Source organism: Notolepis coatsorum (assembly GCF_963971535.1).
Source record: "Notolepis coatsorum genome assembly, chromosome: 18".
NCBI classification, from domain to species: domain Eukaryota; kingdom Metazoa; phylum Chordata; class Actinopteri; order Aulopiformes; family Paralepididae; genus Notolepis; species Notolepis coatsorum.
The window spans coordinates 35,167,852-35,183,096 of record NC_140182.1 but is presented as its reverse complement, the minus strand read 5'-3'; the positions used below and the strand labels follow the sequence as shown (position 1 = coordinate 35,183,096).

At 43.0% G+C, this 15,245-nt stretch overlaps 1 protein-coding gene across 1 annotated transcript; it reads left to right on the top strand.

Moving 5' to 3' along the window:
• Nucleotides 1-737: 737 nt before the first annotated feature.
• On the top strand, nt 738-14,326 carry LOC311245012 (fibroblast growth factor 4B-like; the record flags this gene model as incomplete). The annotated part of the gene is made up of 3 exons (XM_084334764.1): nt 738-1,080; nt 1,649-1,752; nt 14,150-14,326. The coding sequence occupies 3 exons, from the start codon at nt 738-740 to the stop codon at nt 14,324-14,326; spliced, it is 624 nt and encodes a 207-aa protein (XP_084190890.1).
• Between the last annotated feature and the right edge of the window lie 919 nt (nt 14,327-15,245).

Sequence of the window (15,245 nt, the reverse complement as noted above, 5' to 3'; positions counted from 1 at the left end):
CACCCTCTCTTTCTCTCACCCCCTCTCTCTCACCCCCTCTCTCCCCTCTCTTTCTCTCTCTCACCCTCTCTTTCTCTCTCTCACCCCCTCTTTCTCTCTCACTATTTGTCTCTCTCTCTCACCCCCCTCTCTTTCTCTCACCCCCCCTCTCTCACCCCCTCTCTCTCTCTCACCCTCTTTCTCTCTCTCTCTCTCCCCTCTCTTTCTCTCTCTCACCCCCTCTCTCTCTCACCCCCTCTTTCTGTCTCTCTCTATCTCACCCCCTCCCTCTCTCTCTGTCTGTCCCCCCTCTTTCTCTCTCTCTCCCTCTCTCTCTTGTATCTCTCGGTGGGGGCAGCAGTGAAGTCAGCATGATGTCATCTAGAGAGATGCGATAGCCTTGGCAAGGTGAAATGGGGTTTTGGTGAGTGGGTGGGTGGTGTATGGGCTATTCTCCACGACCTGCGTTGCCCACCGAGAGAGAGAGAGAGAGAGAGAGAGAGAGAGTGTCAGAGAGAGAGAGAGGCGCGGAGCTGCAAAACATGGTAATCATCACCACCACCACCTCCAGCTCTGCGCTCTTGCTCTCCCGTTTCTTCTCCTCCGCACCGGGGCTTTCGTTTCATGCCCGAAGCCCCCCTGATCCGCGTTCCCAAAATACCCCTCTGCCAGCAGCAGCATGCCGAAGGAAGAAAAACAAGAAGAGTGGTATTTTTAGGGTCATTAATTGTGACCACGTGGCCCGAAGGTAAACCGGGATGGCCATTGCGCAAAGGCTCCTCATCAGTATGTCCTGCGAGGCCGGCGCGCACTGGACGCTGACCGCGACTGTCCTCCTGCTGGGGCTCCTGCTGGGGGTCGTCTCGTCCTATCCTATTGGGAGCAGGACCAATGCCACTTTATTGGAGAAAAGATGGGAGACCCTCTTCTCCCGCTCCATACTGGGCATCTCGGGGGAGAAACCGGACCTGAACTGGGAGAGTGACTATTTGCTGGGTATCAAAAGAGTGCGACGGCTCTACTGCAACGTGGGCATCGGGTTCCACCTCCAGGTGCTCCCTGACGGCAGGATAAACGGTGCACATAATGAGAACCAGTACAGTGAGTTATACCTTCACAGCTGTAATGCAATAGACATAACGGAGGGAGAAGTCAATAAGTATGGATCTGTGATGAGCGTTTATTCTGCCCCCCCTGGCCCCCTCTATTAATTTGCATGATCATATGTCGTCGGCCGCTAAGGGAGCATTGAATGTCTTCCACAGCAAAGACAAATCTATTAAAAACAGTATACACTGCAGGGCTGAATATCACCCCTAAGCTCAACCATGACATGAATGTATGGACGCTTTTAGACACAACTTATTTTTACGCAGGCCCTTACAGCGGGTCCAGAGACGAGAAGCCATGCACGTCAATGCAATAATAATTACAGTAATTACAATGGGCCTTAAAAAAATGATGCGCGCTGATGATGGGAATGTGATGTGGGGTGAAAGATGCCGAACAAAGACGCAGCATCCTGCGCAGCAACCTGCAAGGTTAACACCCGCACACCGACGCAGCGCGCACGATGCCATAGTAACCGTTATGATGGGACGCTATTTCGCCACAGACAGTATATCTATATCTCTAATCCAATAACCCCTTTGTGGCTTTGTCCTATCAGGTCTAATAGAGATCTCCACCGTGGACAGAGGAGTGGTTAGCTTGTACGGCGTGAAGAGTGAGCTGTTCGTCGCAATGAATAGCCGTGGGAGGTTATACGGAACGGTAGGTATGCACAGTATTCAATTTATTGTCCTGCTGCAATATTTGTTAATGGGCGCCTAAAATAGGGCGCTATTATACAGCCTGATCCGGTTTTATTTGCACGTCATATTTCGGATGAGTACCATGTGTGTGTCCCGTTAGCCAAAATAATGATGAGGTTAACAGACGCAGATTTTTTTTCTTCTATTTGGCCCAGCACGAGGTGAAAGCCCCCCCCCTATGCACCAGAACCTATCAGGGGAAGATCATGGACATTTGGTGGTGGTTCAAAATCAAGATGTATCATTGTTGTACAGTGCTGTGCCAGACATCTTAGGGGCAGGGGCTTAAACTGCACCCCTCTCTTCTTCCACTCACACACATGATGGTCTCTCTCTTTATCTATCTATATCTATCTATCTATCTATCTATCTATCTATCTATCTATCTATCTATCTATCTATCTATCTATCTATCTATCTATCTATTCACAAATAGGCACTAAATGCATTACACCATATTTATTTTCATTGTACTCTACTTGACAATAAATGTACTAATCTCTAATGGTATATGCACTATATTCTGTGCTGACTAGGCAGTCATAGAATATAGTAGGTACACAAAAAAGCCTCAGTCTGTATAGTCTTTAGTGCTGCTGTCAAGCCTGTGGCTGCATCTCATCAGACATATAGGGGTTGGGAGAATAAAGAGCCTCAAAGGTCCAGCAAGCATGTCATATCATCACAAATACGGCAGGACACTTACAGACCTATAGTGAAGACATTAAATGTCTTTTAGTGTATTTTGGGGATATTACAAGCAATATAGATCATTTAAGTCAGTCAGATAATGCATCAGATTAACACATTAACTGCCACGCTTATATCCATCAATGTTTGATCACTGCCACCAGTCTAAGCCTATGGAGATGTTTACCTTCTTTGCAGGGCTATAACTTTTTAAATTGTATTGCTAAATTGACATTACTATGGCCCATTCAACATCGATTATCTATCGTTCAGGATGTAGGAACGTTTTACTTTTTCATTCACACATTCATACAAAAATACCGTCTAGAATATAAATATGTTTTTATCGTTTTCTGCAGTAATTCCTAGAACGTGAGATATAGGCATAAATGCATATATAGATTATCAAATGCCGTTTGATACCGATCCACGCTATATTAAAAATGTCAACTGTACATGGTCCTAAACGTTATGACTGATCATGCGCGGGGGGGGTCGTTTATAATTCCGTGATCGTCGTTAAATGCTTCATGTAGTATGGGTGATATATAGATCAGAGCAGTTTGTATGGATAATAATAAACAAACAGGCTGAAAGTAACGTCAGCCTCCTCTTACCGTTGGGCAATGACACTGGAGCAAAAAGATCCCAGTTATTTGATGGGGATCGAGGCGATCCATTTCCGGTTTGTATAATAATAATAACAGCCCAAATCATGTCGATTATTGAGTTATGGCAGCGATCGCTACACATGGACGTGTGTCTTGAGTCCCGCAACAATAAGCGAGTGGCCGGACGTATTTAGGAGACGCACCGATATCCAACCGGCATTTCCGGTTTGGCAACTCGCCGATCATCCACCAGGTGGCAGTATTGAAGCGTTGCAGAGTTGTGCAGAGTCCCACAGCATCAGACCAGCCTCCGTGAGGGAAATATGAATACCATGGCGAAAATATGAAATATGATCAAATATGATGAAACCCGTTGTACGACGTTTTTGGCGCAGAAAGTGTTAAAGGGAATCCTAGCCCTATTTCCTATTACCAATGCTGATGTTAATTGGTAGAGTCCTGTCTCAGTGCAATCCATGCTGTTACTCATAATAGCTTTAGGGCTAGTTAGCCCCAAACCAATGCAAAGTCTATGGGGTCAATCTCCTGTGTGTACAAACGGACTCACTGAAACCTACTGTATGTGCACTGTGGAGTAAGTTTCAGTAGGCTTCCGTGAGCTTGACCCCATTGATTTTGCATTAGTTTGTGGCTAACAAGCCAGAGCTAGTAGGAGGAACGCCTTGCGCTGAGAGAGGATTCTACCAGTTGACAACATTATTGTCAACAGAATCAAAACTATTCCCTTTAGGTGTTATTCTACTTACTATGTACTATTTTCAAACTCTACACAAGTCTTTACAGTAAGGGGGTACATTAATGTGATCAATACAAATTCTCCCAGTCTTATTAGCACCGCATACAACAAGGCTCCTGAAAAACCAGGTAATACTCAGCCATACATTATACAAAAGATTGCATTTTCAAAACACGACTGGTCATATACACATTTAGACTGGTACTCACAGGCAAAATGTAGGATCTTTGAGACATCCCAACATTCCTAGAAGCAGAGCACCTCACATCGATGTCTGGATGCTTCCACGGCACCCCACCCGCCCCCAAGGGCTTCTCTGGGATACTCTTTAAAGGAACACGCCAACATTTTGGGAAATTAGCTTACCATCTTCTCCAGAGAGAGAGACAAGAAGATAGATACCAGTTTCCTCTGTGCGTTCAGTAGAAAGCTATCTGGCTGCATGTTAGCCTAGCTTAGCACAATGAATGGAAGCAGACAGTGACGGGTAGCCTTCGGGAGAGGTGTTAGTTGGACAATGCCTAGGCTCCCCGGCACTGTCCGCTTCCATTCATTGTGCTAAGCTAGGCTAACATGCAGCCAGATAGCTTTCTACTGAACGCACAGAGAGGAAACTGGTATCTATCTTCTTGTCTCTCTCTGGAGAAGACGGTAAGCTAATTTCCTAAAATGTTGGCGTGTTCCTTTAAGGTACTCTTAAGGTTGTGCCACAGTACCTTTTGAGTATCTTTGAGGCATCCTGCGAAGAACCCTCATTTTTTACACTGTAGTTTTAACATTTACTGTACCAAAGAAAAAGGCGTTGGACACCTGTATGTCTTAACCCTTTCACTGCTGCACTACCAAACGGTTAACCATTTCACTGCAACAATACACAGAAGGTTAACCCTTTCACTGCCACACAACAGCCGGTTAAGCCGGTAACCGTCGGTAGTGTGATAGTAAAGGGTTAACCTTCTGTAGTGTGGCAGTGAAAGGGTTAAATAGGTAAGTCGGAGGCGAGTAGGTTTCACAGCAAAAGAGTAACTCCCTCATATTTACTTAACTTTCAATCAGATTTACAGTATTAAGTGCTACCTTTCAGTCATACGACCTTCATCGCGTGTCTAGATACCTGACGGAGGTCACATGACCGAAACATTGTACTTGAATGGGGAACGTCACTCAATTCAAGAAACCATATAAGTATGTAATTCCTATGGCCTAGAACAGTCCAATCAATATCGCAGAACCAGAGAACTAAGACTCAGACTTGTGATTTCGCCGGGTATAAAATCTGGAGCTACTCCATACATAGATGGTAAATGGCAGACGTGATTTTCTGAACCCATCGAAGGTTTGTCTGTGTTTTTCTTAGGCTACCAGCTCTGAACATCCCCCAGGGTACTCTCTCTGCCACTCTCTCTATCTTTACATGATGCCGTTTCCCCCCATCTCCTACGGCATGGTCAAACTAACGGGTTATTAAACCAGCTTCTTCTGTGATTCACGCAGGCTCTTTACCTAGAATGAGGTCTTCTAATATTGAGTTGTCTCTCTGATAAAGCAGGGGATGTGGTCAGTTGGTTTTTGCACATTGCGTGTACTTTTTTTATTATTTTTTTTATTGATCTTTTCCCCCCTCCTTTTTCCTCCGATTTTCTCCCATCCCAATGTTAGTCGTCATGCCAATTCCCAATCCCCTTCCTGGTCGCTGCACACTTACCCCCCACAGTCGGTCTGGGAGAGTGGAGGCTACCACGTGCTTCCTCCGACACACGTCCAGCCAATCAACCGCTTCTTTTCAACTGGCAGCGCGGATTCTCACTGAGAGGGCGTAGCGTGTGGAAGGATCACACTATCCCACTTAGATCCTATCCGCGCTTAGCAGGCGCCCCGACCGAACTGTAGGAGTCGCTGTTTACAACGACCCGGACCCACCCCGCCAGCTTCTCCCACCCTCTAATACTGCCAATTGTATTAGTGTGAACGGCCAGCCAAGCTGGTGACAACCCCGGAGCTGTGAGCTGGATTCGAACAGGCGAATCCAGCCGCTCCGGGGTTGGTGACTGCGTGTACTTTTTGACGAGGAATGAGGTGGTGGTCTTAGTTTTTCCTGATGCAACCCTGGACACTTGGCAGGTCAAAAAAAATATACACCTTTTTAAGGCCTAAAATCTGGCATGCTTTTATACTGAGATTGTTTTACAATAAACCAAAGCGTATTGTGCTGCAGAGTGATGCAGAGCTTGCTCTATTTTTGCTGGACAGATAACCGCACTCTTGCTAGAGTTGCCTACTGCAGCTTTAATAATAATAATAATAATAATAATAATAATAATAATAATCAACTTTATTTGTATAGCACCTTTCATACAGAAATTGCAGCTCAAATTCCTTCACAACAGAAAAAAGACAGTTTTTCACATTAGGATCTAACATCCCAACAGGCCACCTTGTTTATGGTTTGATTCAGTTTTAAAAATAGATAATAATAAAAAGAGTAAGATAGAATAGACAGAGTAAAATAATGCAATAGTGCAGTACAATAAGTAGTAGAATAGAATAGACATGAAATGAGCACATAAAGTGCAGACATATAAAATCACATTTTCTTTACAGCGCAATAAAATAGTTCTGGATTACTGTTTAACAGTTTAAAGTTGTCTTTACCTTCTTTGTTTGGTATCCACAATTTAAATCCCTCCTGTTTGATCCCCACTTTGACCCTTCGAACCTCCCACTCAGGGCAAACCTCCCTCTCAGGGGGGGGGGGGCGTTGTTAATACCTGATGACATCACAAGTCTGAGTCTTAGCTCTCTGGTTTCTGTACTGTCCTCCAGGACCATAGTAATAATAGTATGTATCTCTGAAATCTTAAACTGTTTCCCTTTAATATCTCTGATTGTAAGTGTATTGGATTCTATTATATGTTGAACTTGTACCACTGTATTGCACATCGTTGCGGGCAAGACCACCCACATTTCATTGTATACTCGTATGCCGTGACAAATAAAACTCTTGACTTGACTTGAGACAGTGCAGGCGGGACTCTACTCTCTTGCAGTGTAACACGTAGGGCTGGGCGATATGGCCAAAAATTATATCGCGATAACGATATCGATAACAAACAAAAAAAATCTATTGCAAAAAATTGGGGGTAAATAAAGGTTTAGAAAAAATATATATATATTTTATAAACAACAGATGTATGTTTATTTTGCAGCAATCCCCTCACACTCCAGTTCTCAGGCTGCAGCTGGTTTGAAAGCGAAAGTAAACCGGCTTCTCTGCTGGCTGTGGCTCCAGGGGAGTTGAACAGTTCTGGCTCTGCTAGTTTCTTTTCTATCTTTTGGCGCTTTTTTGGTGGACAAACCACAGCACATGTGCACCGTGACTCATGACTGGAGTCTAGCTCTGCTAGCACACATAGCCTACTGTGTACAGACGGTTTCAAACTGTATTTTAAATTAGAAAGCAAACAAAATAAAAGAGAAAAATAAATCTCAATTTGGTCAGTATTGTCATTTGAACAAGCAAAGCCATTACTTTAAGTTGCAGGCAAGAAAGACAAGTCTGTCTCACTGTTTTAAAACTGCCCTGTTGCAGGTCACAAAAAAAAAATCTATATATTTTTTTCTTTTCGATATCGATTATTAAAATATATCGCCCAGCCCTAGTAACACGTCAGGATTAATGACACTGCACTGGATAGGAACTGCATGGGAAAACACACTTGATGCTGTTGTCCGAGGGAAGCAACGGTTGCGATTGGAGGATCAAGAAGAGAGGGCGGGGTGTGAGATCTAGGTAAATTAGTAGTAGATACTGAGAGTTATTGACTTTGAATTTGCAGGGCCTTGTGCAATCTCAGTGTCCAGAAGAGGACTTTGTTAGTCCTCGTGCAAACGGACAACCTGTATCCGTGCCTGCTGTATTTTATATTTGACTAATAGTATGAGTCAGTCTGCATGTCTCAGAGGCTGAAACATTGGTCTGCGTGTCTCAGAGGCTGAAACATTGGTCTGTGTCTCAGAGGCTGAAACATTGGTCTGCATGTCTCAGAGGCTGACACATTGTTCTCCGTGTCTCAGAGGCTGAGACATTGTTCTCCATGTCTCAGAGGCTGAGACATTGGTCTGTGTGTCTCAGAGGCTGAAACATTGGTCTGCATGTCTCAGAGGCTGACACATTGTTCTCCGTGTCTCAGAGGCTGAAACATTGGTCTGCATGTCTCAGAGGCTGAAACATAGAGGCTGAAACATTGGTCTGCATCGTCTCGGAGGCTGAAACATTGGTCTGCATGTCTCAGAGGCTGAAACATAGAGGCTGAAACATTGGTCTGCGTCGTCTCGGAGGCTGAAACATTGGTCTGCATGTCTCAGAGGCTGAAACATAGAGGCTGAAACATTGGTCTGCGTCGTCTCGGAGGCTGAAACATTGGTCTGCATGTCTCAGAGGCTGAAACATTGGTCTGCATGTCTCAGAGGCTGAAACATAGAGGCTGAAACATAGAGGCCCGCCACGTCATTTGATGGTACATTTTTTTTTTTTTTTAAACATTAATCTTGGGTTAAAAAATAGCGGCGTTAAAATAATTGTGGGTTAATGCGTTAATAAAGCTTTAACTTTGACAGCCTTAGTTATTACACATTCTTACACATACATGTATGTTGAACATCTGAGGTATTGATGAAGTAACAAAGGAAAAAAGCCAAAAGCACTTACTCCTACAAAATACAAATACAATACAAAAAAGATCCAGGCGGAATAGGTAACAAAGGGTTGAAGAAATATTGTCTCAACTGTCAGATGCAAACTGGCTGTGTGACATAACCGAGCATCTTGCTCAATTGAATAAGAAGCTGTAGGGACGCAAACAAGTCCCACCCAAAACTTGACCAATATAGTTGTGAACTGAGACAACCCTTATTTTGTTATTTTTGAGTACAGTTACAGTTGTGTGTTCATGCAGACACATAATAGCAATTTCATTACGAATTGAAAATGGTGGACCCTGATGTAAACAAGTCGAAAGTCTTTCTCTGGTCTGCATCCCCTTAACAATTGTGTGTATTGAGCTGTACTGTACTGTACCCATTCTGCAATCTGTTAATTAAAGTTAATTAAACGATCTTCCATTAGTTGGATGTATGGCATCTGCAAGGTTGTGTGCAGCCATTTGTTTTTGTAACATCTGCTACATCTGTCCCACGTGTTCTTTGCAGCTCAGTTGTTAGTTCTGCCCCTCTTGACTGTGACAAAAGGTTTTGAACAAACTTAATGTCATAGCTTGTATTTGATGATCTTCTTCTTTGTTATTTACTTGAATGGTTTGATCATTGATTAATGGAGTAATATGGGGTTCTGATAAACTAAAATTATTTGTTAAAATAACATAAGCTAACATATATTTTTACATCTATGCAAATGCATATGCAATATGTATAACTTGAATAAGTAATAAATACAGAAACAACATGTTTAACAATATGTAAATGAGTAGCTACATTTATTTTACATTACATAACATTTATACTGTCTTTGGCCCTTTGAGGGCAACCATAATGCTGATGTGGCCCTCTGTGAAAATGAGTTTGACACCCCTGGTCTACGTCGTCTCGGAGGCCGATAATCTGATAAGTGATTGAATTAGGTCCCACGTGGTTGATTGATGTCATCGCTGCCTCACTCTACTGTGTTAAGATCTCCCCTGTCTGCTCAGGGCAGCAGAGTAATTCCTGTTGTTGTTGTTGTTGATACTGACAAATATGCCGAAAGTCATTTAGATTATATCTAGAAAGCAGTGGTTCTCTTAATGGTATATAATAGCGATGGAGGTTATCCTGCACCCATTTTCTTCAAGAGAACCTACATTTCTTCTTGAGTTTGTAATAGACTAGGGTCTTCAAGCTTCCTCCAAGTTACATTTAAGACTATTTAAGACGTTTTTAAGACAACTGTGAATAGAATTGAATACCTATTTGACGGCCACTGGCAACATCTTTTAAGAAAAATTACTATGAAAGAACTGGGGTGTAACGGCAAATTTACGGTACGGCCGGCACGGTGCGGTACGTGCAGCCATACGACGAATACGCCTCAACGCAAACACACCAGTCGCACATCCAGGCACTTGCGGGTTCCGTGCGAGAACAGCGCACGTGGCCGGGCACACAGAGTCCGACTTCAGAGCGGGCGAAAGTGCACGGAGAAAGGCACATTTACATTAGAAGATCAGCTGCAGCCTGCAGGGTCATTACAATTGTACAGTTTTTTTTCGTTTTCTTGTTCGCCCAATAATGTTAACCAAATTAAACCAATGGAAAGACACACACACACGCCGCGTGTCGCCAACACACACATACACACCGCGTCGCCAACACACACACGCCGCGCGTCGCCAACACACACACACACACCGCGTCGCCAACACACACACGCCGGGCGTCGCCAACACACACACACACGGCGCGCATCGCCAACACACACACACACACACCGCGTCGCCAACACACACACACACGCCGCGCGTCGCCAACACACACACACACACACCGCGTCACCAACACACACACACGCCGCGCATCGCCAACACACACACACACCGCGTCGCCAACACACACACACGCCGCGCATCGCCAACACACACACACGCCGCGCATCGCCAACACACACACATGCCGCGCGTCGCCAACACACACACACGCCGCGCATCGCCAACACACACACACGCCGCGCATCGCCAACACACACACACGCCGCGCGTCGCCAACACACACACACGCCGCGCATCGCCAACACACACACACGCCGCGCATCGCCAACACACACACGCCGTGCATCGCCAACACACACACACACGCGCGCATCGCCAACACACACACACACGCCGCGCATCGCCAACACACACACACACGCCGCGCATCGCCAACACACACACACGCGCGCGCATCGCCAACACACACACACACGCCGCGCATCGCCAACACACACACACACAGACACGCGTCGCCAACAAACAACAACAACATTCTCCACCGCCGGACTCACGCTGATAAAATAAAAAAAAGAAACATACTTTTTCGGACTGATCATCTGAGCTCCTCTCCAGTTGAACTGCTATTGTGTTTAAATCCAAATAATCCTCTGCCATTGTTGTGTAACATGTCATCTATTCTCTGGTAGTCTTCAGTCTCGTGCAGTTAAATCCTCTCTAGAAGTGAAACTGAAACTTACCAAGCCTATAAGTTGTTAAAGGGGCACTAGGCAATTCATTTACTCTGGATGCCTGAACACAGAATGACACCAGTATGACTACCACGGCAAGCCTATAGAAAATTATTCTATTTAATAATAATAATTATAATAATTATCATAAATATAATATATAAAAAAAATATATATTAAAAAAATATATATTAATAATAATATTTATAAAAAAAAAATTTCTGTTGTACCGAACCGTGACCCCAATACCGAGGTACGTACCGAACCGTGGCTTCTGTGTACCGTTACACCCCTAGAAAGAAGTAATTCCATACAAATTGTTTGGGGGAACTGATTGTTATTACCGTACTGCTTACTTTGCAGCCTGGACATTTCCCCCAAACACATTTAAATGAGATACAGAGAAGTTATCGCAACATAGAAGTATTTAAGACCAATTTAAGGCCTAAAGTTGGCCTAAAATCTGGCATGCTTTCATACTGAGATTGTTTTACAATAAACCAAAGCTTATTGTGCTAAGTACATCTTTGTATGTAATCTCATACTTTCTATTCATTCCAGTTATTATTTTATTTATTCGTTTTTAATTTGTTAATAGTAATTATTATTAGGCTAGTTTACTTTGTGTGGATGTATTATTTAACATATTTCTTAACAGTATACCCCCCCCCCCCCAAAAAATTTAAACCACACACACATGAAAACACATCTTAGCCCTATTAGCCAACTTTTGCTACTAAATCCTAGCCAGGAAAAAACCTGCGGGGCCATTTTCAAAGGGTTCCCTTGACCTCTCACCTTGACCTCTCACCTCAAGATATTTGAATGAAAATGGGCTCTATGAAGTCTCCTCTTTACAGACATGCCCACTTTATGGCAATCCCATGCAGTCTTTTGAATTTGAATGTAGTACAAATGTGTTATTTTCACCGATTAAAAAAATTGTGTATTTGCCCATTTTGGCATACTGTGGTCCAGTATGGTAACAGTCTTGGAATTCCATGAATTGGAATACATTTGTAGACTGGAAAGCTGATGATGTTAGTCCCCATAGTAGCCATTTCATTGTAGTGAGATCATTTTATTTTTACTTGACCTCGCTGTATAACATGACCTATTATGACCTCTAGGATAATCACGGCCTCATGAAACTTTACAAGCACAAACTCTTCCTGGGCCCTTCAGAGGTTATATGTCATGCCTGGGCATATTGAAAATAAAGGGGGGGTTCTGAACCATTTTCAGAATAGGACTGTTCGCCAAAAAAGTCTTGCAGAAATCGTGGGTATTTTAATGGGTATTTTGAAGGGATTTTTGACCATGTTCATGAATTCTGGTCAAAAATGGTTATATTTTGCACCAAATCTAAAAAAAACAAATGGTATCAACCAAAAACATGTGAGACTTAATCCAGCATGGCAATGGCTATCATTAGGCATACAAATCAAATCTAATTTAATTAGTATAGCCCGAGATCACATGGAATAGCCCCCATGGGCTGTACAAGTCTTCTTGTACAAGTGAAGAAGAAACATCACAAAATATCAGAAACAAAAACCACCATAAAATCCAAATATGCAACACTCCCAGACTTTCCCCAATGAAGATAAGGAACGACTCACTAAAAATGTAATAAAAACATACATACATAATATGTCCAAAGCCTTTATACACTCAGAATTGTAATAATTTGAATAGGTGAGATTCAAAACATGTTTATTGCATATTAATAGACTTTTACAGTGGTGAGCTGCATCTGAAATTATTCCTTAGGTTCCCAGCTTTCCAATGCTGTATGACACTCGTACAGTATGTGGCGCCTACTGCTGATTTCGACATTGACCTTGGACTTAGCAAAAAGTGTTTTTCACTCGCAGACCTAGTACCTTCCCCACTCCCTGAAGATACTGTAGTTGTTCATGTTCACAAACAACAATAAAAATAATAGCCTAACTTGCACATTCTCATTGAAAACCTGTCTCCATTCCCCTGTCAAATTTCTTTTTATATATATATATATATATATATATATATCAGGGGGTTCATGCCCCTGGACCCCCCTAGTGGTTCTGAACCCCCGTCGAGTTCAAACTCTGACGCCACCCCTGGCTCTACTTTCCATAGTGTAAACATACTGCAGATTGAAATAGCTGTGGAGCAATAGCTGACAAGCTCCCTGCTGATGCTTTGCAATAGGTCACTTTGATTACAGTACAGAAGGCTCTCAGGGCTATTAGGGTTATTGAATGCAGTTAAATGACTGTTAACATGCCTAGTTGTATATAAACCTATAACCTCAAAGTGATAAACCATCTCTATCTCTAGCCATATCTTTTACAACGTGAGTCAGTACAGTAGCTACTTACAGGATAATAACAGTTCAAATGTCCATAAAGAAAAGGTGTATCCATCGTGTCCATAAGCTTGAGTATTAAAAAAAACAGACGGTCTAAGTAAAAAAAAGAAGAAGATATATATATATATATATATATATATATATATATATATATATAATGTACATAAAGGTAATCTTTGTATTTGTTTACACTACAAACCCTTTTGCAATCCCATGTCATCATGTCCAAAAAAAACACTAACCTTCTTACTGTCCTATACTACCATGCACTCCTCCTACTATACTAAATTACTAATATGTCTTATGTCTATGCACTCAATACTGCAGCACCCAAGTTTCAGCACTGTTTGATCATTGTTACTCAGCTGAAAGAGAGGCTCCTGCTGACTTGTCGTATAGAACTTGTAAGTCGCTTTGGATAAAAGCGTCAGCTAAATGACTAAATGTAAATGTCCTGAAAAAACGACAGCACATGACTTTGTCAGGATTATATTATTGTATGTAGTGCAACTGCCTATTTGTTCTGTATATAAAATTATTGTTTCATGTGCTGCAGAACAGGAACCTGCTGAAAACCAGTTTGTAACTGAGTCAGGCCAGTTTAAATGTACATGTGAAATGTTTTTTTTTTTTTTTTTACCCTTTCATGTATAAATAAAGAAAATTAATGAAAACTCTTCTCCCCCACACCTGTGCATTAAGACTGACTTCTTCTCCTTTGTCTTCCTACAGAAGTCCTTCCGTGACGAGTGCAAGTTCAAGGAGAGCATGCTGGCCAACAACTACAACGCCTACGAGTCGTTCTCCTACCGAGGCTTCTACATGGCCCTAAGCAAACATGGACGCCTAAAGAGGGGCAACCGGGCCACCACCGCCATGACTGTCACGCACTTCCTGCCCCGAATATGACGCACGGAGAGAGGAAGAAGAAAAAAAAACTGGCAATAACTCACTTATTTGCACATGTGGATTATTTCCCCAGGTAACATAAATACCGTACATGCATACGCAAGATACAAAATGGACTGCAAAAAGAAAGAAATACCACTATATATGATAGTATTTATTCAATCTTTATATGTATATTTGGGTAGGTTACTTTGTATTAGGACTTATGGAAATGCCATTCTTTGCTGCTTTTATGATTTCCATCGTTTCGTTATATGAAGTGGGGGGGGGGGGCTTCACCTGTCTCCTCACTTTATATGGGTGCTTTGCCATAACGGGTGATGAGTCTTCTGGTCGGCGGACGGACGGACGGCGGCTTCGACCCGTGGAGATGAAAGAGGATATGTTTTATTACCTCAACCCCATGTGAAGAAGAAATAGAAGAGGAGGAAAAGCGAGCGTGCATGAAATGTCTACAGAAGAAGAAGAACAAGAAGAAATGCCTGTTTACTTAAAATAAAAACTCTCCATCGTTGTGAAGGACATTGGGACGTTTTCCATCCTCCTCCCAACAACATTTTCACAAGTTTATTATTACCGCCGTCTGTGTCGCGGCGAGGGCAATGGGAGCAACTATGGCGCAACACGCCGGCGGCGGTTTCTCTTGCTTTGTCATTGCGGGTTAGCGGTGCCTTGGATTCCTACTTGCGGCCCCCTGCCCCTCTTGCATGCGAGAAACGCGCCCCTCAAGTCAGAAATAGGGATGACACGCTAGTCATCACTCCCACAGACACTCCCAGGGAGCTTTAGCCCAATTCCTAGGGGGGCACACGTATCCTCACTTTATTTTCCTTCCAGAATTAGATCAATTAAGTAATTGAGACTCTGTAGCTGCAGGCCCCCAGAGGGGCCTCATGGTTAATATGGAAAACTAGAACCA